At 47.2% G+C, this 26405-nt stretch overlaps 1 protein-coding gene and 1 non-coding gene across 5 annotated transcripts; both read right to left on the bottom strand.

Moving 5' to 3' along the window:
• STX5 (syntaxin 5) lies at positions 1-26390 on the bottom strand. Of its 4 annotated transcripts, XM_065529471.1 has the most exons (12): positions 26255-26390; positions 25660-25808; positions 25320-25563; positions 21659-21729; positions 21441-21496; positions 21253-21323; positions 19512-19628; positions 19372-19428; positions 19126-19207; positions 18546-18652; positions 18253-18374; positions 1-735 (listed from the first exon to the last, which is right to left on the bottom strand). In XM_065529471.1, the coding sequence occupies exons 3-12, from the start codon at positions 25542-25544 to the stop codon at positions 576-578; spliced, it is 1068 nt and encodes a 355-aa protein (XP_065385543.1). In that variant the 5' UTR covers positions 25545-25563; positions 25660-25808; positions 26255-26390; the 3' UTR covers positions 1-575. The 4 variants fall into 4 exon arrangements, with proteins under 4 accessions (XP_065385543.1, XP_005577608.1, XP_045227938.1 ...); XM_005577551.4 differs by lacking the exon at positions 25660-25808; XM_045372003.2 differs by lacking the exon at positions 25660-25808 and having other exon boundaries at positions 25320-25411.
• LOC123568898 (U6 spliceosomal RNA) lies at positions 9442-9543 on the bottom strand. Its single transcript, XR_006692455.2, has one exon. It is a non-coding gene; the product is annotated as a U6 spliceosomal RNA (small nuclear RNA).
• Positions 26391-26405: the final 15 nt, after the last annotated feature.

The following is a 26405-nucleotide window of genomic DNA, read 5'->3' as shown; positions in this document are numbered from 1 at the left end:
TGAGGCTGACAGTCTTGCTGTAATTAGGAGAAAACGGGCTGCAGCACATTTGGCAGATTGAGAGTCACCAGCAGCCAATGTCAGGGGTTGTGCAGGCAGCTGAAGGGCTCAGGGTTCCCTGCCCCACATGGTGAAAGAGGAAGAAAGAGGTCAATTGGGAAAATTGGTCCCTGGGGCTGCTTCCTCTCTTCACTCACAGGAAGGTGGGGAAAGGCATCATCTCCCTTTGCTGCCAACGTTTCCTTTGGGAGAGGCTGGAGAGGGTTTATAAAAGTCTCCTAGTGGAGACAACCTACCCCACTGGCCCCCAGCTGGCCTCTGTTCCCTTCCAGTCACTTCACACACAGAGTCCAAATCTAGAACCCTGTGTGTTTCATAGGCCTGAGGGTGGTGGGGGGAGGACAGGGTGGCCAGAGGCAAGGGGTGGGGGGTCAGGGGCAGTGGCCATTCTTTGCAGTTCCAGGGAAACAGGGCCTTTCTCCCAAGCACCCTGCATAGGCTCAGTGGCAGCACTGGCCACTTGCCTTCCTAGGAGGGTCCCAAACCCCAACGGAGTGCCTCAGAGTGGAGAGGGTTCAAGCAAGGAAGACCACAAAGATGATGAAGAAGACAATGAGGATGAGGAAGATTTTGACCATGAGCCACCGGTTGGAGGTGACTGACTGGAAGTACTTGAGGATCTCTGAATGGGCGGCCTCAACGTCCAGCTGGGCTCCCAGCACGTTCTCGTCGATCCTGGGGACAAGGCCGGGAGAAGAGGAAACAAAAGGACACTGGATTAAAAAGAATGCTGCTGAAGTCTATTTATTGACATGGAAAGATGGTCACAATATGATCCCATTCTTATATACATATATTTGTGTATAGAAAAAGTTTTGGAAGGATACTATAAAGTTATTTCTGGCTTGAAAACCAACTCTGCCATTTATTAACTTAAGACTCTTAAGTTAGTCTAACTTCAAGCTTCATTTTCCTCACCAGCAAAATGAGGATAACCCAAGCCCTGCCTTCTCTCAGACTGCTGTCAGTCTTCAATTAGTTAGTATAAAGTCCCTAACCCACAAGAGCCCCAAAAATATTAGTTATAATTTTTGCTCATCAGTATTTAGATTTTTATCTGGTGAGTATGTATTATATTTATTGTAAGGGGAAAAATGTTCACAGACCATTACAGTCAAGAAATCATGGTTCTGAGTGAAAAAGAAAAATGTAATGACATGGACAGGAAGTCACGGGATAAGAAAAGCTCTATGGCCAGCCATGGTGGCTCACGCCTGTAATCCTAGCACTTTGGGAGGCTGAGGTGGGCAGATGGCTTGAGCTCACGAGTTTGAGACCAGCCTAGGCATCATGGGAAAACCCCATCTCTGCAAAAAATACAAAAATTAACTGGGTGTGGTGGTGTGACCCTATAGTCCTAGCTACTTGGGAGGCTGAGGTGGGAGGACAGCTTGAACCCAGGAGGCTGAGGAGCTTGAGGATGCAGTGAGATTGTGCCACTGCACTCCAGCCTGGGTGACATAGCAAGACTTTATCTCAAAAAAAAACAACAACAAAAAACCACCAAAAAAAAAGGTATATGGACCCTAGTTTTGGCCGGGCTGTAATCCCAGCACTTTGGTAGGCCCAGGCAAGAGTATCACTTGAGCCTGGGAATTGGAGACCAGCTTGAACAACATGGTAAGACTCTGTCTCTATTTAAAAAAAAAAAAAAAAAAAAAAAGGCCGGGCGCGGTGGCTCACGCCTGTAATCCCAGCACTTTGGGAGGCTGAGACGGGCGGATCATGAGGTCAGGGGATGGAGACCATCCTGGCTAACACGGTGAAACCCCATCTCTACTAAAAATACAAAACAATTAGCTGGGCGTGGTGGCGGGCGCCTGTAGTCCCAGCTACTCGGGAGGCTGAGGCAGGAGAATGGCGTGAACCCGGGAGGCGGAGCTTGCAGTGAGCCAAGATCGCACCACCGCACTCCAGCCTGGGTGTCTGAGCAAGACTCTGTCTCAAAAAATAAATAAATAAAATAAAATAAAATTTAAATAAGTATATCGGAGGATGTGAGTAGATTACAAGCAAATATGACAAGATGTTATGGGCCTTGTGGATGCACAGATTTTGGTTTCCTCTGGGTCTCCTGGAGCCAATGCCCTGCAATACCAAGGGATGAGTGTGCTTGGTCTGACAGCACCTTGAACAAGTGATTCAATTGACATCAGCAATAAAGGGACAACCTCATCAATTGCCTACTAATGTAATCATCATGGCAGAAGTATTTACCCTAATTTCATCAATGTTAATTTGTCATGAAAAATAAAACAAAAGGCACACTAAAGACACACATTGAATACAAAATGTGAATCTTCCTGGGTCTTAAATTAAAAGAAAAAGAGATAAACACTTCTGTTTTAAATATCAGATGGGGGCTGGGCGTGGTGGCTCACGCCTGTAATCCCAGAACTTTGGGAGGCCGAGACAGGCAGATCATCAGGTCAGGAGATAGAGACCACTCAGGCTAACACAGTGAAACCCCGTCTCTACTAAAAATACAAAAAATTAGCCAGGCCTGGTGGCAGGCACCTGTAGTCCCAGCTACTCAGGAGGCTGAGGCAGGAGAATCTCTTGAACCCAGGAGGTGGAGCTTGCAGTGAGCCAAAATCATGCCACTGCACTCCAGCCTGGGTGACAGAGCGAGACTGCATCTCAATAATAGTAATAAATAAATAAATAAAATAAAATCAGATGGGGAAACTTGAACATGGGCTGATTACTGAATCATGCTGGAGAACTGTTAATTTTCTTAGCTTGAAAATGACATTATGGGTTGGGCGCGGTGGGTCACGCCTGTAATCCCAGCACTTTGGGAGGCCGAGGCCGGTGGATTACGAGGTCAGGAGATTGAGACCATCCTGCCTAACACGGTGAAACCCCATGTCTACTAAAAATACAAAAAATTAGCCAGGCGTGGTGGCGGGTGCCTGTAGTGCCAGCTACTCAGGAGGCTGAGGCAGGAGAATGACGTGAACCTGGGAGGCGGAGCTTGCAGTGAGTGGAGATCGTGGCACTGCACTCCAGCCTGAGCAACAAAGCAAGACTCCATCTCAAAAAAAAAAAAAAAAAAAAGACAGAAAATGACATTATGGCTGTTTAGGAGAATGCCTTATTCTTAGCATGCTGAATGAAGTATTTCGGGATAAAACAGCATGACATTTGCACCTACTTTCAAATAATTCGGCAAAAGAAAGAGGGGAAAGGCTGAGCATGGTGGCTCATGTCAATAATCCCAGCACTTTGGGAGGCTGAGGTGGGCGGATCACAAGGTCAGGGGTTTGAGACCAGCCTGACCAACATGGTGAAAACCTGTCTCTACCAAAAATACAAAAATTAGCTGGATGTGATGGCAGGCACCTGTAACCCCAGCTACTCAGAAGGCTGAGGCAGGAGAACCACCTGAACCCGGGAGGCAGAGGTTGCAGTGAGCCGAGATCTCGCACCGCTGCACTCCAGTCTGGGTGACAGAGTGAGATTCCGTCTCAAAAAAAAAAAAAAAAAGAAAGAAAGAAAGAGAGGAAAAAAAGTGATAAAATGTTAACTACTGGTGGCCAGACCAGATGGCCCATGCCTGTAATCCCAGCACTTGGGAAGCCAAGGTGGCTGTACTGCTTGAGTTCAGGAGTTCGAGACCAGCCTGGGGAAAATAGGAGACTCCGTCTCTACAAAAAAAAAAATGTAAAAATTAGCTGGACATGGTGGCATGTACCTGTTATTCCAGCTACTGGGGAGGCTGAGGTGGGGGGATCACTTGTGCCCAGAAGTTTGAGGCTGCAGTGAGCCATTATTGTGCTACTGCACTATAGCCCGAGTGTCACCTTGTCTCAAAAGAAAAGAAAAAAACAAAGATGAAAACAAAGTTAGTGACTACAGGTGAAGGGAATATGAGTGTTTATTGTGCTATCCTCCCAACTTTTCTGTAGTTTGAATATTTTATGAGGTGAAAAGGAAAATGAGCAACATCGATCAGTGGTTTTCACACCTTAGGAAAAATAAGAATCACCTGTTGAATTCTCAAATATAAAAATTCTCAAGTGTCACAACCAGAAATTCTAAGTTGGGGACCAAGAATCTGCATCCCAAAGAACTTCAGACTTAATCAGTGGTTTATAGAGCAAGTGCTCAAACCCAGATCCACTGCCATGCAGGGAGGACGCATATGAATGTCTACACCTATTTTAAAGACTGCATCCTTTCATAAATTTATTTTGTATATGGTTGCCCATAAATTCTACTTCCTTATTTCCCTTTTATGCTCCAACATACTGTAAAATTGCTACTGAGCCATTCTACTGAAAATACTGGCACTGATCCAATTAATTCAAGCCTCCCCCACCCCCACCCCCACCCCAGACTCTAACACATCCTTACCTCTAACTTTCTCAGGAGCAATAAGAAATAACCACTCCTTAAAATTCCTCTACCCCAAGTTCTATTTCTCTCTCTGCTTTCTTCTCTCATCTTCCTCAACCTTCCTCCTCAGTCTGGCCAGATTCTTCCCTTCTCTACATACCCCGACTCCATGGGGGATCTGTCCTGACCTTTTTCTTACTTTACCCACTGTCTCTGGGTGGTCTACGCCCAGGGTTTCACCAAGAGGCCACTGTCCTAAGTCCTTACACTGCCTTCTCTTCCAAACATCAGAACATGAAATGCCTACTAAACTGTCATTTAGCTGTCCCATGCAGTCTGAGGCACTCAGCACATCCAGAACCAACCTAATTCTCACCCAGCATCAATCTGCTCACTTCTTCTTATGTTCTCTTCCTGACACCAAATTTCTTGCTGTGACACACAGGTCATTTGTGACCTGGCCTTGCCTCTCACCACTCCCCCAGCCATGCTGAGTAATTCTGCACTCCTGAATCTACCAAGTTCTTTCTCATTTCTGTGCTGTTTTTCCCTCACATGGAACAGCTTCTCCTTTCCCCTTTTTGGGCTGGCATTCCCCTCAAGTCTTAGCTTGGTATCACTTCTGGGAAGGCCCCTTGGCCCCACCTAGGAGCAGTACCTACTCCTAGGAGTTCTCTCGTCCCCTTCTTTTTTTTTTTTTTTAAATAGAGACAGGGTCTCTGTGTTGCACAGGCTGTCTTGAACTCCGGGCCTCCCAAAAGTAATCCTGCCTTGGCCTCCCAAAGCGCTGGGATTACAGGGATGAGCCACTGCACCCAGCCTCATCCCCTTCTCTTCTTGCCCTATCATACTGAGCTGTCACTGTCAACTTATGTCTCTCCTACTAGTGAGCTCCAGGAGGACCAGAATGGTCTTTCACCCTCTTATCCTCAGACCCAGCAGGATAAGCTCACAGCAGCAAGAAATGTTTGCTAAACCAATGAGCAAATGCATGCTAACAGTGAAAACTACTTATGACACTGTTTCAAGGAAGACTAGAATGTAAAGTTGCCTATATGCTATTTTTAGATGTATATTGATTGAGGAAAGAACTCAAGTATCTTTTATAATTCTGTTTCACTGAATCTATAATAATATTCTTTTTTTTTTTTTTTTTTTTTTTTTTTTTTGAGTTGGAGTCTCTGTCACCCAGGCTGAAGTGCAGTGGCGTGATCTGGGCTCACTGCAAGCTTCGCATGCCGGGTTCACGCCATTCTCCTGCCTCAGCCTCCTGAGTAGCTGGGACTACAGGTGCCCGCCACCATACCTCGCTAGTTTTTTTGTATTGTTTTAGTAGAGATGCGGTTTCACTGTATTAGCCAGGATGGTCTCCATCTCCTGCCCTCGTGATCCACCTGTCTCAGCCTCCCAAAGAGCTGGGATTATAGAAGTGAGCCACTGTGCCCAGTCTTAATATTCTAATATTCAAAATACAACATAGCTCAAGGAGCTATGGTGTTTATGGCCTAACTCTGCAAGGGGTTTCCTAGGTCTCAGCTGAAATAGATAAAAATCAGTCAGGCCAGGCGTGGTGGCTCACGCCTGTAATCCCAGCACTTTGGGAGACCGAGGTGGGTGGATAATGAGGTCTAGGAGTTCGAGACCAGCCTGACCAATATGCTGAGATGAGTCAATATGGCTCCTTCTCTACTAAAAATACAAAAATTCGCCGGCTGTGGTGGCTTGCACCTGTAGTCCCAGCTACTTGGGAGGCTGAGGCAGAAGAATCACTTGAACTAGGAGGTGGAGGTTGCCACTGCACTCCAGCCTGGGTGACAGAGCCAGACTCCATCTCAAAAAAAAAAAAAAAAAAAAAGAAGGGCTGGGCGCAGTGGCTCATGCCTATAATCCCAGGACTTTGGGAGGCAGAGGTGGGTGGATCACGAGGTCAGGAGATCGAGACCATGGTGAAACCCCATCTCTACTAAAAATACAAAAAATTAGCTGGGCGTGGTGGTGGGCGTCTGTAGTCCCAGCTACTCAGGAGGCTGAGGCAGGAGAATGGCACGAACCTGAGAGGTGGAGCTTGCAGTGGGTGGAGATCGCGCCACTGCACTCCAGCCTGGATGACAGAGCGAGACTCCGTCTCAAAAAAAAAAAAAAAGAAAGGAAAAGAAAAAATCAGTCAATTATTAGCCGGGCATGGTATGGTGGCACATGCCTGTAATCCCAGCTACTCAGGAGGCTGAGGCAGGAGAATCACTCGAACCTGGGAGGCAGAGGTTGCAGTGAGCCAAGATCGTGCCACTGCACTCCGGCCTGGGTGACAGAGTGAGACTGTCTCAAACAAACAACAACAAATATCAGTCAATTCTCCTGACTCTAGGATCAAGACAGCTGTACTCACAGTACCTTATAAATGGCTGGTGCTCAACATACAGTAGTTGAATAAACAAACTTTTTTTAAATCAGTGGTTCCCAAACCTGGATGCTTGTCAGAACGTCTACAGATTTTGTAAAAATGAAGCTCCCTGAAAGCCCACTCCATTCACATCTCTCGAATCAGAATCTCCAAGTGTTTTCTTTTACCTTGGCCAATCAAATGTGTGAGGCTGCTTAGTGGATTGACGTTCAGAAAGTGGCTTTATACAAATGTAGGTGCTCACTCAGTTTCACATGATCAACAACATAGAGTAAAAGCACTCTGCTAGATACTGTGGGGAAGAAAGATCAATCAGGGTTGGACCTTGACTAAAGGGATAAGAGCAAGTAAGCAGGAGTGGATTCCGAAAACCTCCTACACCTCCTCTCCCCTATCCTCTCCTCTACTGGCCTTTCTTCTTAAGGAGCTGGGAAGACTGAAGTGGTCTGAAGATAAATGCCGCTCCACCCCCTGCATTGCTACAATAGCCTGTCTTCGCACCTATCACCAGCTCCTCTTAGAGCCAAGCTTCGATTTCTCTGCTGGAGCCACTTCTTCTCACCTTCTTAAGGACATCATTTCAAGAATTCTCCCATCTTTCTCCAACCTCATCATTTTAAAATTTATCTGTTGCATCATTCCCATTGGCATGCAAACATACTTTTATTTCTCTCAGCCTTTTAAACCCTCTAGACTCCCACCAGAGATATTTGGAACAACTTGAGCACTGGCAATAATCATTGCCCTAATAAGAAGACAATACATTAAAACCTATCATTAAAGCCTATAGTGATGCTCAGAAAAGAGGAAGAATTTAATTAATTTACTTGAGATGGAGTTTTGCTCTTGTTGCTCAGGATGAAGTGCAATGGCACAATCTTGGCTCACTGCAACCTCCACCTCCTGGGTTCAAGCGACTTTCGTGCCTCAGCCTCCTGAGTAGCTAGGATTACAGGCATGTGTCACCACGCCCTAATTTTGTATTTTTAGTAGAGATGGGTTTCACCATGTTGATCAGCATGGTCTCCTGACCTCACGTGATCCACCCACCTCTGCCTCCCAAAGTGCTGGGATTACAGGTGTGAGCCACCGCACCCAGACTCTTTTTTTTGTTTTTTTTTTTTTTTTTGAGACAGAGTTTCACTCCGTTGCCCAGACTGGAGTGCAACGGCGTGATCTCGGCTCACCCCAACTTCCGCCTCCCGGGTTCAAGCGATTCTCCTGCCTCAGCCTGCCAAATAGCTGGGATTACAGGCATGTGTCACCAAGCCCGGCTAATTTTTTTTTTTTTTGAGACGGAGTTTCGCTCTTGTTGCCCAGGCTGGAGTGCAATGGCATGATCTTGGCTCACTGCAACCACTGCCTCCCGGGTTCAAGTGATTCTCCTGCCTCAGCCTCCTGAGTAGCTGAGATTACAGGCATGCACCACCATGCTCAGCAAATTTTGTATTTTTAGTAGAAACGGGGTTTCTCCATGTTGGTCAGGCTGGTCTCCAGCTCCTGACCTCAGGTAATCCGCCCGCCTCGGCCTCCCAAAGCGCTGGGATTACAGGTGTAAGCCACCACGTCTGGCTTTCTGATTTAATTTTTTAAAACCTAATAAACAGTTTGGGGATAACTGGGAAAATGTAAACACTCACTGGATATCACATAGTATTAGGAAATAGTTAATTTTAACAGATATGATAACTGGGTGTCTTTTTTTTTTTTGAGACAGAGTCTTGCTCTGTTGCCAGGCTGGAGTGCAGTGGTATAATCTCGGCTCACTGAAACCTACACGTCCCAGGTTCAAGCGAGTCTCCTGCCTCAGCCTCCCGAGTAGCTGGGACTATAGACACGCACCACCACGCCCAGCTAATTTTTCTGTTTTCAGTAGAGACGGGGTTTCACCATGTTGGCCAGGATGGTCTCAATCTCTTGACCCTGGGAACTACCTCGGCCTCCCAAAGTACTGGGATTACAGGCATGAACCACCGCCCCCGGCCAACTGGGTGTGGTTTTTATTTTTATTTTTTGGGACAGAGTCTCACTGTCGTAACACTAATTGGATAATACATAATTACTAGGAAATTGTTAATTTTCACAGATATGATAACTGGGTTTTTTTTTTTTTTTTTTGAGACAGAGTATTGCTCTGTGGTGAGTGACACACACTGGATAATACATAATATTAGGAAATCGTTAATTTTCACAGATAGGATAACTGGGTGTGGTTTTTTTATTTTTTTGAGACAGAGTCTCGCTCTGTCGCCCAGGCTGGAGTGCGGTGGCACAATCTCAGCTCACTGCAACCTCTGCCTCCCAGGTTCAAGCACTTCTCCTGCCTCAGCCTCCCAAGTAGCTGGGACCACAGACGTGCACCACTATGCCCATCTAATTTTTATATTTTTAGTAGACAAGGGGTTTCTCCATGTTGGCCAGGCTGGTCTCAAACTCCTGACCTCAGGTGATCTGCCTACTTCGGTCTCCCAAAGTGCTAGGATTACAGATGTGAGCCACCGTGCCCAGTCTGGTTTTAATTTTTTTATTTAATTTTAAAATTTTATTCTAGTTTTAGGGGTACACGTGCAGGTTGGTTCTATAAATAAATTACGTGTCTTGGGGCTTGGTATACATATTATCTCATCACCCAGGTAATAAAAAATACAGAATGCTTCAAAAATTTGTGCCATCCATGTGCAGAGGCCATGCTAACCTGTGTATCATTCAAATTTTAATATACATCCTGCTGAAGTGAGTACTGGATGTGGTTTTTAAAGAGAATTTGTGTATTCTTAGGAGACGCATGTTAAAATATTTAAGGATTAAGTGTCATGATATCGGCAACCTTGTGAAATGGTTCAGAAAAATAAAAGATAAAGCCAATCTGGCCAACTGTGAACTGCTGAATGTAGGGTGTAGGTTGTAGGTATATTAGTGTTTACTATTGTTCTTTCAATTTACTGGTAAATTTAAAATTTTTCTTTTAAAACATTTTTTAGAGACAGGGTCTCACTTTATTGCCCAGGCTGTAGTACAATGGCACCATCATAGCTTATTGTAACCTCCTACTCCTCGGCTCAAGTGATCTCTGCTCAGCCTCCTAAATAGCTAGGACTACAGGCATGTCACCATGCCAGGCTAATTTTCCATTTTCTTGGAGAGATAGGGTCTTGCTATGTTGCCTAGGCTGGTCCCGAACTTATGGCCTCAAGCAATCTTCCCGCCTTGAACTCCCAGAGCGCTAGGATTACAGGTGTAAGCTACTTTGCCTAACCCCCAAATTTTCATATTAAAAAAAAAAAAAAGGAAATCTTCTGATTAACTTCCTATCAGCTATTACTCCATTTCCTTTCTCCATTTTGAAGCAAAACTCTTACAGCTGTCCATTCTCCATCCTGGCTAACATGGTGAAACATCCCCTTTACTGAAAAAAAAAAGAATTAGCTGGATGTGGTGGTGTGTGCCTGTACTTGGGAGGCTGAGGAAAGAGAACTGCTTGAACCCAGGAGGTGAAGGTTGCAGTGAGCCAAGATCGCGCCATTGCACTGGATCCAGCCTGGCGACAGAGCAAGACTCTGTCTCAAAAAAAAAAAAAAAAAAAAAGAGCTGTCTATTCATCTATTTCTACTCTTTCTAATTGCTCTCTCATTTTTTTTTTTTTTTTGAGACAGAGTCTTACTCTGTCACTCAGGTTGGAGTGCAATGGCGTGATCTTGGCTCACTGCAACCTCAGTCTCTGGTGGTGGCACATGCCACCACGCCCAATTATTTTTTTGTATTTTTAGTGGAGGTGGAGTTTCACCATGTTACCCAGGCTGGTCTCAAACTCCTGGCCTCAAGTGATCTGCCTGCCTCAGCCCCACAAAGTTCTAGGATTACAGGCAAGAGCCACCATGGCTGGCCTCATTCTCTCTTAAACGCCATTGCATTCAAGCTTTTGCTCCCATCCCTCTATTGAATCTGACTCAAAGTCACCAACAATATCTGCATTGCTGAATCCAATGAGTATTTCTCACTCCTCGAGGTTCTGCTTCCAGTAATGCCTGGGTAGCTCCTATTAGACTGACCATTCCATAAATCACATAAACCACAGAGGAAATATAAAAAACAACAATCTTACTTCAGCCAAGTTAACTGCCTGCGAAAACAAAAAAGTCAACATTCTTTATAGAAACATAATCCAGAATCTTCAGATCAATTATAACATGCATGATAAAATCCTCAATTAGTAGATAAACAATGAAACAGGAAACTGTGACCCACACAGAAAAGAAAAGGCAATGAAAGGAACCATCCCTAGGATAATCCAGATGATGAGAATTAAATTTTAAGGCAGCTATTATAACTGAGGGAAAATATGATTGTACTGACTAAGAAAGTAGTAAGTCACAGCAGAGAAACATAATCTCTAAAAAAGAACCAAGTGTAAATTTGAAACTGAAAATTATCTAAAAAAATTCACCAAATGGGCTTAACAGCAGATTGACCTGAAAATATATATATATAATAAATATAAATTTATTATATGAGACATGTATCTGGAAATATACATATGTATATATTTCCAGATGGAAAGGACAGAAAGAGGCAGAAAAATGTTTAAATAATAGCCAAATACTTCCTAAATTTAAAGACAAATTTACACATAAAAGAAACTCAGAGGCTGGGCATGGTGGCTCATGCCTATAATCCCAGCACTTTGGGTGCCCAAGGCGGGCGGATCACCTGAGGTCTGTAGTTCGAGACCAGGCTGCCCAACATGGCGAAACCCCAACTCTACTAAAAATATAAAAAATTAGCCAGGCGTGGTGGCTGGCGCCTGTAATCCCAGCTACTCAGGAGGCTGAGGCAGGAGAATCGCTTGAATTCAGGAGGTGGAGGTTGCAGTGAGCCAAGATCGCACCACTGTACTCTGGCCTGGGTGACAACAGCAAAACTCCATCTCAAAAAAAAAAAAAGACATGATCAGGCCGGGTGCTGTGGCTCATGCCTGTGATACCAGCACTTTGGGAGGCAGAGGCAGGAGGATCACTTGAGGTCAGGAGTTCAAGACCAGCCTGGCCAGTATAGTGAAACCCTGTCTCTACTAAAAATACAAAAAAAAAATTACCTGGGTGTGGTGGTGGGTGCCTGTAATCTCAGCTATTCAGTAAGCTGAGGAACAAGAATCGCTTGAACCCAGGAGGTGGAGGTTGCAATGAACCAAGATCGCACCACTGTACTCCAGCCTGGGCAACAAGACTAAAAACTCCGTCTCGGAAAAAAAAAAAAAGAATAAATCTGTATGAGCCAGGTATACTGGGAGGTCAAGGTGGGAAGATTTCTTGAGCCCATGAGTTTGAGACCTCCCTGGGCAACATGTGAAACCCTCGTCTCTACCAAAAAAAAAAAAAAAAAAAAAAAAAAAAATCAGCCTGGTGTGGTGGTGTATGCCTGTAGCCCCAGCTACTAAGGAGGCTGAGGTGGGAGGTCAAGGCTGCAGTGAGCCATGATCGTGCCACTGCACTCCAGCCTGGGCAAAAACAGAGTGAGACCCTGTCTCAGGAAAAAATAAATAAAAAGTTAAAAAAAAAAAACCAACCTGAATATTCAGAATTCTATATCCAGAGAAAACATCCTTCAATAATGAAGGTGAGGCTGGGCGCAGTGGCTCACGCCCGTAATCCCAGCACTTTGGGAGGCTGAGGCAAGCAGATCACGAGGTCAGGAGATTGAGACCATCCTTGCTAACATAGTGAAACCCCGTCTCTACTAAAAATATAAAAAATTAGCCGGAGTGGTGGCAGGTGCCTGTAGTCCCAGCTACTCGGGAGGCTGAGGCAGAATGGCGTGAACCCAGGAGGTGGAGCTTGCAGTGAGCCGAGATCGCGCCACTGCACTCCAGCCTGGGCAACAGAGTGAGACTCTGTCTCAAAAAAAAAAAATGAAGGTGAAAAAAGTTTAGTTTTGATTTAGTGAAAAAGATTTGTTTTCTTTTCAGATGAAAGAAAACTGAAAGAAATTGTTGTCAGCAGATCTCCACTACAAAAAAAAAATACCAAAGGAAGTGCTTCTTCAGGATAAAGGGAAGAGATACCAGTGGGAAACTTAGATCTATTCAAGGAGGAATGAAGAACAGTGAAGATGGTAAATATGTGAGTACTATTACCATGTCTTCCTCTTATTTAAAATACATTTAACTTTTTAATACCTTTTTTTTTTTTTTGGAGACAGGGTGTTGCGGTTACCCAGGCTGGAGTGCAGTGGCGCAATCTTGGCTCACTGCAACCTCCGCCCCCGGGGCTCAGATCCTCCTGCCTCAGACTTCGCAGTAGCTGGGACCAAGAAGTGCACCACCACGCCCAGCTTGTGTTTTTGTTTTTTGAGAGTTTTGCTCTTGTTGCCCAGGCTAGAATGCAATGGCACGATCTCGGCTCACTGCAACCTCCACCTCTAGGGTTAAAGTGATTCTACCACCTCAGGCTCCTGAGTAGCTGGGATTACAGGCATGTGTCACCATGCCCAGCTATTTTTTTTTCTTTTGTATTTTTAGTTGAGATGGGGTTTCACCATTTTGGTCAAGCAGGTATCAAACTGCTGAACCTCAAATGATCCACCTGCCTCAGCCTCCCAAAATGTTAGGAATACAGGCATGAGCCACCACTCCCAGGCCAGTAAGTGGAGATGTTGAACAGGAATATGGATATATGGAGTTTAGGAGAGTGGTCTGGGATGGAGATTAAAATATGGGCAGAATTGGCCAACACCTGTAATCCCAGCACTTTGGGAGGCCGAGGCAGGCGGATCACAAGGTCAGGAGATCGAGACCATCCTGGCTAACATAGTGAAACCCCGTCTCTACTAAAAATACAAAAAAAAATTAGCCAGGCATGGTGGCGGGCACCTGTAGTCCCGCCTACCTGGGAGGCTAAGGCAGGAGAATGGCATGAACCCGGGAGGCGGAGCTTGCAGTGAGCCGAGATTGCGCCACTGCGCTCCAGCCTGGATGACACAGTGAGACTCTGTCTCAAAAAAAAAAAGGGGCAGAATCTGGCCAGGCATGGTGGCTCACATGCGTAATCCCAGCACTTTTGGAGGCCAAGGCGGGGAGATCACTTGAGGCCACAGGTAATTTTTAATAAAGCTGGATTTAGGGCTGCCATTTTACCTTTTTTTTTTTTTGAGACCGAGTCTCGCTCTGTTGCCCAGGCTGGAGGGCAGTGGCGTGATCTCAGTTCACTGCTCTACCTCCTGGGTTCACGCCATTCTCCTGCCTCAGCCTCCCAAGTAGCTGGGACTACAGGCGCCCGCCACCATGCCTGGTTAATTTTTTGTCTAATTTTAGTAGAGACGAGGTTTCACCGTGTTAGCCAGGATGGTCTCCATCTCCTGACCTTGTGATCCGCCCACCTCGGCCTCCCAAAGTGACGAGATTACAGGTGTGAGCCACCGCGCCCAGGACTATTTTCTATTTTTCTCTTTTATTTTTTGTTTCTCTGTTTATCCTCTCTTGTCCTTCTTTTGAATTAACTGAAATTTTGGTTAAAATTCTATTTCCGGCCGGGCGCGGTGGCTCAAGCCTGTAATCCCAGCACTTTGGGAGGCCGAGACGGGCGGATCACAAGGTCAGGAGATCGAGACCATCCTGGCTGACATGGTGAAACCCCATCTCTACTTTAAAAATACAAAAAACTAGCCGGGCGAGGTGGCGGGCGCCTATAGTCCCAGCTACTCGGGAGGCTGAGGCAGGAGAATGGCGTGAACCCGGGAGGCGGAGCTTGCAGTGAGCTGAGATCCGGCCACTGCACTCCAGCCTGGGCGGCATAGCGAGACTCTGTCTCAACAAAAAAAAAAAAAAAAAAAAAAAAAAATTCTATTTCCATTTCAATTTGGTTGTTGCTCTTCTTGCTATATGTCATTGTTGAGTTTGTTTTATTTCAGTGGTTGCTCTAAGGATGACAATATACCTTATGAACTTTTCACAGCCTACTTTATATAAACTGTCAAAATCGGCCAGGCACAGTGGCTCACACCTGTAATCCTAGCACTTTGGGAGGCCAAGGCAGGCAGATCATGAGGTCAAGAGATTGAGACCGTCCTGGCCAACATGGTGAAACCTCGTCTCTACTAAAAATACAAAATTTAGCTGGGCGTGGTGGCGGGCGCCTATAATCCCAGCTATTCGGGAGGCTCAGGCAGGAGAATTACTTGAACCTGGGAAGCGGAGGCTGCAGTGACCTGAGATTGAGCCACTGCACTCCAGCCTGGCAACAGAACAAAACTCCATTTCAAAACAAAAAACAAAAAAAAAACCTGTCAAAATATTGAAACCCTCTTGCTTCATCCTTTATTCTACAGTTAAATTTGCTGCATCTACGTACCTTATAAATCCCAGAGTATATGCTGTTATAATTTTTGTTTTAAAGTTAAATGTGGCCAGGCGCAGTGGCTCACATCTGCAATCCCAGCACTTTGGGAGGCCGAAGTGCATGGATTGCCTGAGGTCAGGAGGTCAAGACCAGCCTGGTCAACATGGTGAAACCCCATCTCTGCTAAAAATACAAAAATTAGCTGGGCGTGGTGTGGGTGCATGTAATCCCAGTTACTCGGGAGGCTGAGGCAGGAAAATTACTTGAACCTGGAGGTTTCAGTGAGGCGAGAGGTGCCACTGCACTCCAGCCTGGACAACAAGAGAGAAACTCCACCTCAAGAATAAATAAATAAATAAAAATAAAGTTAACGCTGGGCATGGTGGCTCATGCCTGTAATCCCAGCACTTTGGGAGGCTGAGGTGGGTGGATCATGAGGTCAAGAGATTAAGACCATCCTGGCCAACATGGTGAAACTCTGTCTCTACTAAAAATACAAAAATTAGCTGGGCATAGTCTCACACACCTGCAGTCCTAGCTACTCAGGAGACTGAGGCAGGAGAATCGCTTGAACCCAGGAGGCAGAGGCTGCAGTGAGTCGAGACTGTAACACTGCACTCCAGCCTGGCAACAGAGTGAGACTCTATCTCAAAAATAAAAATAAAAAATATATAAATAAATAAAATAAATAAAGTTAAATGTATTTGGCCAGTTGTGATGGCTCACACCTGTAATCCCAGCACTTTGGGGGGCCAAGAAGGACAGGTCATTTGAGGCCAGGAGTTCAAGACCAGCCTGGCCAACATGGCAAAACTCCGTCTCTACTAAAAATACAAAATGTAGTTGGGCATGGCGGTGCACACCTGTGGTCCAGGGTACTAGGGAGACTGAGGCATGAGAATCACTTGAACCTAGGAGGCAGAGGTTGCAGTGAGCCAAGATCGTGCCACTGCATTCCGGCCTGGGCGACAGAGCAAGGCTCTGTCTGAAACAAAAACAGAAACAAAAACAAAACCCTGCAATGGCTCCCTATGTCACTTGGAATAAAAGCTAAGGCCTGGCCGGGCGCGGTGGCTCAAGCCTGTAATCCCAGCACTTTGGGAGGCCGAGACGGGCGGATCACAAGGTCAGGAGTTCGAGACCATCCTGGCTAACACGGTGAAACCCCGTCTCTACTAAAAAATACAAAAAACTAGCCGGGCGAGGTGGTGGGCGCCTGTAGTCCCGGCTACTCGGGAGGCTGAGGCAGGAGAATGGCGTAAAAACCCGGGAGGCGGAGCTTGCAGTGAGCTGAGATCCGGCCACTGCACTCCAGCCTGGGCGACATAGCGAGACTCCGTCTCAAAAAAAAAAAAAAAAAAAAAAAAAAAAAAGCTAAGGCCTACCAATGGTCCCAAGAGGTCTCACCAGTTCCCCTCTGACCACACCTTGTACAACTCGCTTCCTCACTGATCCCAGCTGCAGTAGTCTCTGCTGTCTGTTAACTCATCAGATATATTGTCACCTGGAGGTCTTTGCCAGAGTCTATGTACCTAACTTCCTCACCTTCTCCCAAGTGTGATGCACCTTCTTAATAAGGCTTACCTCCCTCCAAACCTGGCACTCCTGATTAGTTTATCCTGTGTTGACTCTTTTTTTTTTTTTTTTTTTGCATTTATGACTTGTTTTTAAACATACTATTTATTATGACTTTTTCACATCTATCTCCCTACTAGGATACACATTCCACAAGGGCAAGGATTTTGTCTCTTCTGTCCACTGCTGTATTTCCCATAACTGACTGACTGAATGCTAAGCACCACAGAGGAGGAGCAGATAAAACCTCTTATAGTAGCAGGAGACACCAGAGGAACAGAGAGGCCAGCCCATTGTTGGGCCTCTGCCTACATCCCTCCAGTACACCCTATACTTCTCTATCCCTGTTCATTACTTTCTAGCCATGCAGGCCTTCTTGATTCTTGCGTATAGTTAGACCGTCCCATTACAAGGCTTTGCTCTAGCTGTCCACTCAGCCGAGAACACTCACTCTCTCTTCTTTGCCTGGCTGGATCCCTCTTGTCATTCAAGTCTCTACTTAAATGTGGTGTCTTCAGAGCAGCATTCCCTGCCACACAATCTGATATACCTTAGTCACTTCCTTATTTTTTCTTGAGATGGAGTCTCGCTCTGTCACTCAGGCTGGAGCGCAGTGGTTCCATCATGGCTCACTGCAGCCTCAACCTCCCATGCTTAAGTCATCCTCCCACCTCAGCCTCCCGAGTAGCTGGAACCACAGGCCTATGCAACCACGTCTAGCTAATTTTTTTATTTTTGTAGAGATGGGGTTTCACCATGTTGCCTAGGCTGGTCTCGAACTCCTTAGCTCAGGTGACTGTGTGGGCCTCTCAAAGTGCTGGAATTACAGGTGTAAGCCACGGTACCCATCCATTACTTTCTTAACACATCATCCTACTTTAACTCTGTATACAGTTTTCATTACTACCTGAAATTTTGTTGGTCAATTTTTATTTTTATTTTTTGACACAGAATCTGGCTCTGTCGCCTAGGCTGGAGTGCAGTGGCATGATCTTGGCTCACTGCAACTTCTGCCTCCCAGGCTCAAGCCATCCTCCCACCTCAGTCTCTTGAGTAGCTGGGACTACAGGCCCGTGCCACCATGCCCAGCTAGTTTTTGTATTTTTTTGTAGAGACAGGGTCTCACTTTGTTGCCCAAGCTGGTCTTGAATTCCTGAACTCAAGCGATCTGCCTTGCTCGGCCTCCCAAATGCTGCCTATGAGATTACAGGTGTGAGCCACTATGCCAGCCTTGTCAGTTCTTTTCCACAGCTGTCCTCATCTGCCCTATGAAATTCTAGACACTTACACATGCTACAAAGTAGCTCCAGAGAGACTTTACTGTCCTATTTGCTGCTGTATCTCCCGCACCTGGAACAGCGCCTCACATGAACAGGTGCTCAATAAATACTTGTTGGGTGGACGGAAGCAGGTGAACTGGGTCCCATGGGTGGGCAGAATTCACTCTGTCTTCCAAAGGGCATCAAGCAGTCCCTGGGGACTTTAAGATGCCAATCTACGGGGAAGAGAAAGCTCCTATGTTTGGGGTGAGAGAGTATGTCTCACCTCTGAATGGTTTCCTCCTGTTCCTTAACCATGTGTGCCAACTGCTGAAAGATGGAGCCCAGCTCAACAATTGTCGACTCAATGTTCTGCATGGTGTCTGCCCGACTCTGGATGTAGGAATCCTTCAGGAGAGGGAGAGAGCACATGAGCACCATCAGCTTCTTCAGGGTCAGACCTGCATCTTTACAGCCCTCCCAGCTTGCCATTCTGCCCATGGCACACTCCAGACACTCTCTTGGGAACCACAGAGGATAATGGAGAAGCTGATTCTCCCTAGTTCAGAGCCTGGGTACCTGCTCGTCAATGAGCTGCAGCTGCTGGCTGGTCCGAGAGTCCATCATGTCGATGGCAACATCCTTGGAGGCATGGGACTCTGCCCCCAAAACCACAGCACCACCCCCTGGGGAGAAAACAGGACGTGGCACATCTTCACAGTTAAAAGCAGGTTCAAAGCCCACATGCTCTGGGTTTGAATCCCAGCTCTGGCACTTACTAGCCTTGTGACCCTGGACAGGTCATTTAACCTCTCTGAGCCTCAGTTTCCTCACCTGTAAAATGGGGGATAATAATAGTTGCTTTCTCAAAGGGTGGTTGTGAAAATTAAATGAGAGAATGTGAATAAAGGTAAGTGTATGAAAAAAATTAGAAATTATCATTCTTCTGAATACAACTGAATTCACCCCAACAGTGAGAATGTGGGAGTCTAAATGTGGATCACGAATCTCAACCATCTGGTTCGGCCTCTGAGAGATAGAGCCTAGAAACTTCCTTGACCCTCCACTCTCCTACCCAACCCGTGCCTTCAGAGGATGCCATCACAACCAGAGTAAGTAACCTTACCTCCCAGGGCTTCCCGTTTTACCTCTGACTTACCCAGGTGGTTAGGGGCAAGGGGCAGGGCTGACACAGGTGCCCGGGAGAACTGCTCTCTCCGGCTCCTCTGCTGCTTCAGGTTCTGGGGTTGGGGAAAAACGCAAAGGACCTGAAGCCACTAGAAAGCAGGCATGTTAATGAGACTCCCACCATTGGCCCCATGACCCTGTAGAACCTGTACCTTCCCCATTTCCTCTTGGATCTTTACCCCCATATTCCTATCCCTCCTAGGCAAATTGTTCTCACCTCAGTCCTCACTTCTAAAACCGATTTGAAGTCATTGGACATAGAAGCCAGTTTCGACTAGAAGAAAAGGAGAGACGGTCAACCAAACAAGACTCCACATTCTTCCCCTTTGCCTCCTTCCCTTCCTCCCCAGCTCCCACCTGCAAGGAGACCACAATGGTGTTGGAGTGGGTCTGCAGGTGCCGGCCACTCTGGCTGCCCTTGGCCCTCACGAAATCCTGGAGCTGAGCAATTTGTTTGTTGAGGCTATTGATGTCCTGGTAAAAGAGTCCAGGGAAAAACAAAGTATTAGCCAAGGAGTCCTCAGTCAGCATCTCTCTCGATGGCCATCTCTGGTAGGAAGGGCAAGGTGGAAGTTACTAGCTAGAGTGAGAGTATCCCAGACAGTTAGACCAGATGGGCCTGCTAGGATTTTCCAAGGTCTATTGTTTGCTCTGGCTCAGTTCCTGCAGAGAAGAGCTAGAAAGAGGCAAAGTAGGCCTTGATCCATTTGTAAATAACTTGTTTACTCCTCCAGCCTACTGCCCTGCTCCATTCTGTGAGGCCATGCTCTTGGCCACAGAACCCTTTCAAAGGCCAAAATCTTGGGTCTAGAGCATGACCAACAAAGCCCCTGGACAGCACTCAGGAAAAGGGAAGAGTCAAAGGCACTGTAGCTTCAAGAGGCATCAACAGAATTATATTTATACACACAATTCCTCAGTGGCTCACATCTGTAAACCCAGCACTTTGAGAGGCCAAGGCAGACAGATCATGAGGTCAAGAGATTGAGACTATCCTGGCCAACATGGTGAAACCCCATCTCTACTAAAAATACAAAAAATTAGCTGGGTGTGGTGGCGCATGCCTATAGTCCCACAGTCCCAGCTACTTGGGAGGCTGAGGCAAAAGAATCACTTGAACCTGGGAGGTGGAGGTAGCAGTAGGCCTAGATCGCACCACTGCACTCCAGCCTGGCAACAGAGTAAGACACCATCTTTAAAAAAAAAAAAGAAAAGAAAAGTTATTATTGGCCTGGCGCTGGGGCTCACGCCTGTAATCCCACCACTTTGGGAGGCTGAAGTGGGCGGACCACCTGAAGTCAGGAGTTTGAGACCAGCCTGACCAACATGGAGAAACCCCACCTCTACTAAAAATACAAAATTAGCTGGGCACGGTGGCATGTGCCCAGCTATTCAGGAGGCTGAGGCAGTGGAATCACTTGAACCCAGAAGACAGAGGTTGTGGTGAACTGAGATCACACCACTGTGCTCCAGCCTGGGCAACAAGAGTGAAACTCTGTCTCAAAAAATAATAAATAAATAAATAAATAAATAAATAAGTTATTACAGTTGAGTGCAGTGGCTCACACCTGTAATCCCAGCACTCTGGGAGGCCGAAGTGGGCGGCTCACTTGAGGTCAGGAGTTTGAGACCAGTCTGGCCAACATGGTGAAACCCCTTCTCTACTAAAGAGAAAACAATTAGCCAGGCATTGGTGGCAGGTGGCTGTAGTCCCAGGTATGGGGGAGGCTGAGGCAGGAGAATAGCCTGAACCTGGGAGGTGGAGGTTACAGTGAGCCAAGATCACACCACTGCACTCCCACCTGGGCAAAAGAGCAAAACTCTGTCTCAAAAAAAAAAAAAAAATTATCCAGGTATGAGGGCATGTCCCTATAGTCTCAACCGCTCAGGAGGCTCAGGCTGGAGGATAGCTTGAGCCCAGGAGTTAACAGCTATAGTGAGCTAGGATCACACCACAACACTCCAGTCTGGTCAACACAGTGAGACCCCCTCTCTAAAAAAAGAAACTTGCTCTGGGTCCCCATGGCAATGGAAAATGACAGGAAGACAGAAGTGATCTGATTGGAATGCTGGGCTCTCCTGATGGCTAGTAGCTCACCTGTTTGATGATATATGTTAGTTCTTCAATTTCCACTGCTTTATCATCAAAGAGGGACTTGCGCTTTGCCACTACAGAGACAAACAAGAAGCCACAATGGGTGAGGTCAACGACAAAACTCAGGGAATATAGCCCTCAGTCCTCTTTGATTTACTGCCCCACTTCTGAAAGACCCCAAAAACACTCACAGATTGTCAGCTTCTCCAGCTTGGCAAATGTGTTGCTAAGGTCTTTCCCAATGCGCCTGCAAATGACCACTAGTGAGACTGTGGGAAAGGGCAGGAGGCCTTTTCCCACATAAGGTCCAGCACAACCAACCCCAGACTTCACAGCCAAGGCCACTGATCGCAAGTCTACTTTTCTTCAGACATTGTAGCACCCCACCAGAAAGCTTCTCTCAACTCACTTGGCCATGAGGGTGAATTCACTGCGTTGTCGGACAGCACGCAAAGCTGGCTTATTTGTCTGGATTCCATTCTGAAAAGCAATGGCAGGAGGTGACAACTTTAGTTCTCCCTTCCCCAGTTCCAGCTTTCACTCTTCCTGAGGAGTCCACTAAACTATCTCTAGCACTAGTGGCATCCATCAGATGATCCAGACTTATGAGTGGAAGTCATTTAGAGTCCAGATTTGAAGACAAGTAGATCTGAGTTCAAATCTTGACTTACCACTTACTAGCTGGGGGATTTGAGGCAAGTTACTTAAAACATTCTGAATCTCTATTTCCTCTTCTATAAGACGAAGACAATACACACATCTCCCATTGTTGTTGCTAAGGTTAAATAACAAAAAGGCTGAAAAGTACTTCAGTCAACTACCTGGTACATAGTAAGCACTAAATAAATGGTAGCTAGTATTGCCATTCTATTCCTCAAATCAGGAAATCAATAAGGATGACTGCAAAGTTCTTGGAGATCATATAGAAAAGCAGCTTTACCATGAGCTGAAAAACACATTTTTATAACTTTACTATTTTTGAGAGAGGGTCTCACTCTGTCTCCCAGGTTGGAATATAGTAGCATGATCGTAACTTACTGCGGCCTCGACATCCTGGGCTCAAGCGATCCTCCCACATCAGCCTCCCAAGTAGCTGGGACTACAGGGCACGCCACCGCACCTAGCTAATTTTTAACTTTTGTAGAGATAGGGTCTTGCTATATTGCCCAGGCTGGTCTTGAACTCCTGGGCTCGCACAATCCTCCCACCTCAGCCTCCCAAGTACTGGGATTACAGGTGTGAGCCAGCATGCCCACCCAGCAGTAAAAATATTTAAAAATACAGTTACTCAGCCAGGCGCGGTGGCTCACGCCTGTAATCCTAGCACTTTGGGAGGCTGAGGCAGCAGATCACGAGGTCAAGAGATCGAGATCAACCTGGCTAACATGGTGAAACTCCGTCTCTACTAAAAATACAAAAAATTAGGCAGGTGTGGTGGCATGCACCTGTAGTGCCAGCTACTCAGGAGGCAAAGGCAGGAGAATCGCTTCAACCTGGAGGCTGCAGTGAGCTGAGATCCCACCACTGCACTCCAGCCTGGGTGACAGAGCGAGACTCCGTTTCAAAATAAATAAATAAATACAGTTACTTGGCCGGGTGCAGTGGCTCACGCCTGTAATCCCAGCATTTTGGGAGGCCGAGGCAAGCAGATCACAAGATCAAGAGACGGAGACCATCCTGGCGAACATGGTGAAACCCCGTCTCTACTAAAAATACAAAAACTAGCTGGGTGTGGTGGCGCACGCCTGTAGTCCCAGCTAATCGGGAGGCTGAGGCAGGAGAATCGCTTGAACGCGGAGGCGGAGGCTGAAGTGAACCCAGATCATGTCACTGCACTCCAGCCTGGCAACAAAACGAGACTCCGTCTCAAAAACAAATGAACAAACAAACAAAAAAATACTTACTCAGGTGCTTGTAACCCCAGCACTTTGGGAGGCTGAGGCGGGCAGATCACTTGAGGTCGAGAATTTGAGACTAGCCTAACCAACATGGAGAAACCCCGTCTCTACTAAAAATACAAAATTAGCCGGGCATGGTGTCACATGTTTGTAATCCCAGCTACTTGGGAGGCTGAGGCAGGAGAAACACTTGAACCCAGGAGGCGGAGGTTGCAGTGAGCTGAGATCACGCCATTGCACTTCAGCCTGGGCGACAAGAGTGAAACTCCCATCTCAAAAATAATTAACTGGCCGGGCGCGGTGGCTCAAGCCTGTAATCCCAGCACTTTGGGAGGCCGAGACGGGCGGATCACGAGGTCAGGAGATCAAGACCATCCTGGCTAACACGGTGAAACCCCGTCTCTACTAAAAAATACAAAAAAACTAGCCGAGCGAGGTGGCAGGCGCCTGTAGTCCCAGCTACTCGGGAGGCTGAGGCAGGAGAATGGTGTAAACTCGGGCGGCGGAGCTTGCAGTGAGCTGAGATCCGGCCACTGCACTCCAGCTTGGGCGACAGAGCGAGACTCCGTCTCAAAAAAAAAAAAAAAAATAATTAATTAAATAAATAAATAATTAGAAAGCACTCCCAATTTTTTTTTTAAGAGGAGCTGAGTGCAGTGGCTGACACCTGTAATCCCAGCACTTTGAGAAGATGAAGAAGGTGGATCACTTGAGCACAGAAGTTCGAGACAAGTCTGGGCAACATGGTAAAACCCCGTCTCTACTAACAAAACAAAAATTAGGCAGACATGGTAGCACATGCCTATAATCCCAGCTACTGAGAAGCTGGAGGCAGGAGGGCTGCTTGAGCCCAGGAGGGCAGATGTTGCAGTGAGCCGAGATAGAACCACTGCACTCCAGCTTTGGTGACAGAGTGAGACCCTGTTTCCAAAAAAGGAGAGAGAGGCTGGGCGCAGTGGCTTATGCCTGTAATCCCAGCACTTTGGGAGGCTAAGGAAGGCAGATCACCTGAGGTCAAGAGTTCAAGATCGGCCCCACCAACATGGTGAAACCCCGTCTCTACTAAAAAAAAAATACAAAAATTAGCCGGGCACGGTGACGGGCACCTGTAATCCCAGCTACTCCAGAAGCTGAGGCAGAAGAATCGCTTGAACCCGGGAAGAGAAGGTTGCAGTGAGCTGAGATTGCACCACTGCACTCCAGTCTAGGCGACAAGAGTGAAATTCCTTCTTAAAATAAAAAAAAAAAAAAAGAGAAAGAGACTGGGCCTCGCTCAGCCTTCTAAGTAGGTGGGACTACAGGCACATGCTACCACGTCCAGCTTTTTTTTTCTTTTCTTGTAGAGACAGGGTCTTTCTTCATTGCCCCTGCTGGTCTCTAACTCCTGGCCTCAAGCGATCCTGTGGCCTAGGCCTCCCAAAGTGCTGGAATTACAGGTACGAGCCACCACATCCAACCCTAAGTTATTTTGATACAAATTACTGGTCTAGGGCCAGGTGTTTGTGTCCAGACCAACCTGGGCAACATAGTGAGACACTGCCTGTACAAAAAAAATTTTAAAATTAGCTGGGTGGTGCATCCATGTAGTCCCAGCTGCTCAGGTGGCTGTGGAAAGAGGATCCCTTGAGTCTAAGAGTTCAAGACTGCAGTGAGCTATCATCACGCCACTACACTCCAGCCTGTTGACAGAGTTGAAAACAGATCTCAAAACAAAACAAAAACAACAAATTACTGATCTAGAAAATGTCCTTAATGTTACAGAGATAAAAACTAAGATGTAACTAGATTAATTTTCTCATGGTTACAGAGCAAATTTATGGTAGAAATATATTGGAAAATTCAAGGTGCGTGTTTCTCAGCTAAAGGCTCTTCCTAGAACTTGTTCCTTATTCACACCAATTATATTACAGCCAAGTACTCTCTGAAGTACTCCCTCCAGAATAGCACTTCTGCCCTCCAAGGGATTCCTCCTAAAAAAAGGTCTAAGTCCTTGCCTCTAGTTAGCCAGCCGACCTCTTCTCTGTTGCTTACAGCAGACCCTACTGGCCCCATCCAAGCCTATCAGTTCCATCAGGTACCCCCAAGAATTACTTCAGTTAACAGTGGTGGAGCACAGTCCTTCCTAGATTTGAGTATGGCTCACTCCTCGCATTTTCCACTCCAGGTCCTTACCTGACGGGTCTGCAGCGACTTGCAGGCAGACAGAAACTCCTGGGTCCGATCCCGGCAGGACATGGTGTCGGGAGGGGGAGGGACGAGGGCCACTGGGGGGGGCAGAGGGGCGATGTCGCTGCTGCTACTGCCAGCAGGTGCAGGGGACAGGACCTGTGTCTTTGAGAGACCCAGGTAGACACCCTGATCCGTGTTCTTAGACCCGTAGCGTTTCCGCGGGATCATTGAGACGCATAACCTCGGACTGTTGTGGAGGGGAGAGTGTCATTCCCCAGGCAGCTTCTTTCCCCAAACTCCCCCGCCCCACCCCAATCAACAAATCCTCGAGCCCCTTCCGCACTTCTCATGGACTTTCGCGCCCAAGACGCTCGCAGATCCTGGGGCGGGCCAGCAGCGGAAAGGGCTCTGCTTTTCCCCTGTCCCAAGTCGAACCCGCTTCAGACTCTTCTTCCAACTTGGCTCCGGCGGCCAGAGCGCGGGCCGGGGGCCCTGAAGCAGAGACAGGGCCAGAGCCAAGTCCCGTGGCCCTCAGACTGCGGCCTGGCCCGTGTAACTGCCCCGGGCCCTAACCCAGTCCCTTCGTTTCCGTGGTTTCCTTCGGCCCCTCGGGGGGGGGCCGGTGACGGACCTCCAAAGACTGACACACTTCGGTGGGCGGAGGGGGACACCTCTGGGTGTTTATTTGAAACAGGAAGTCCCACCCCCGCCCAAGGTCCGCCTTCTGGAAGACTTCAACCACTCATTAGCTAATGCCGACGTCTCTCTCAACAGAGGCTTTCCTGATTGGACGGCAAGGAATTCGCTCACCAGGAGCCGGGCCGGCAGGACTTGCCTGCTTGCCCCTGGTTCCCTTCCCCCTGCCAGTCGTCGCCCCTGTAAAACCACTGCCCCAGAGCTGACACGGTGGCCAGACCCCCTCTTAGAGCAAGTCTTACCTCCCCTCTGCTGCCTGTCGCCGCCGCCACTACCAATCTCCCCGGCCGTCACTGCCTCCTCCCTGGGCACTGAGGCCGCCGAAACCCGACCAGACTGGAAGCGGCCACGTCACCTACACGTAACCCCACCCCCGGTGACGAGGGGGCGGTC

Source organism: Macaca fascicularis, chromosome 14 (assembly GCF_037993035.2).
Source record: "Macaca fascicularis isolate 582-1 chromosome 14, T2T-MFA8v1.1".
NCBI classification, from domain to species: domain Eukaryota; kingdom Metazoa; phylum Chordata; class Mammalia; order Primates; family Cercopithecidae; genus Macaca; species Macaca fascicularis.
The sequence above is the reverse complement of the archived record's forward strand: the minus strand, read 5'-3'. Positions and strand labels throughout refer to the sequence as shown.

Coding starts and splice junctions, on each gene's coding strand:
- STX5 (XM_065529471.1), bottom strand. CDS start 25,544: ATGATCCCGCGGAAACGCTACGGGTCTAAGAACACGGATCAGGGTGTC. Junction 21,324..21,440: donor GCTGGAGAAGCTGACAATCT/GTGAGTGTTTTT, acceptor TTGTCTCTGTAG/TGGCAAAGCGCAAGTCCCTC. Junction 18,653..19,125: donor CCTTGCCCCTAACCACCTGG/GTAAGTCAGAGG, acceptor TTTTCTCCCCAG/GGGGTGGTGCTGTGGTTTTG.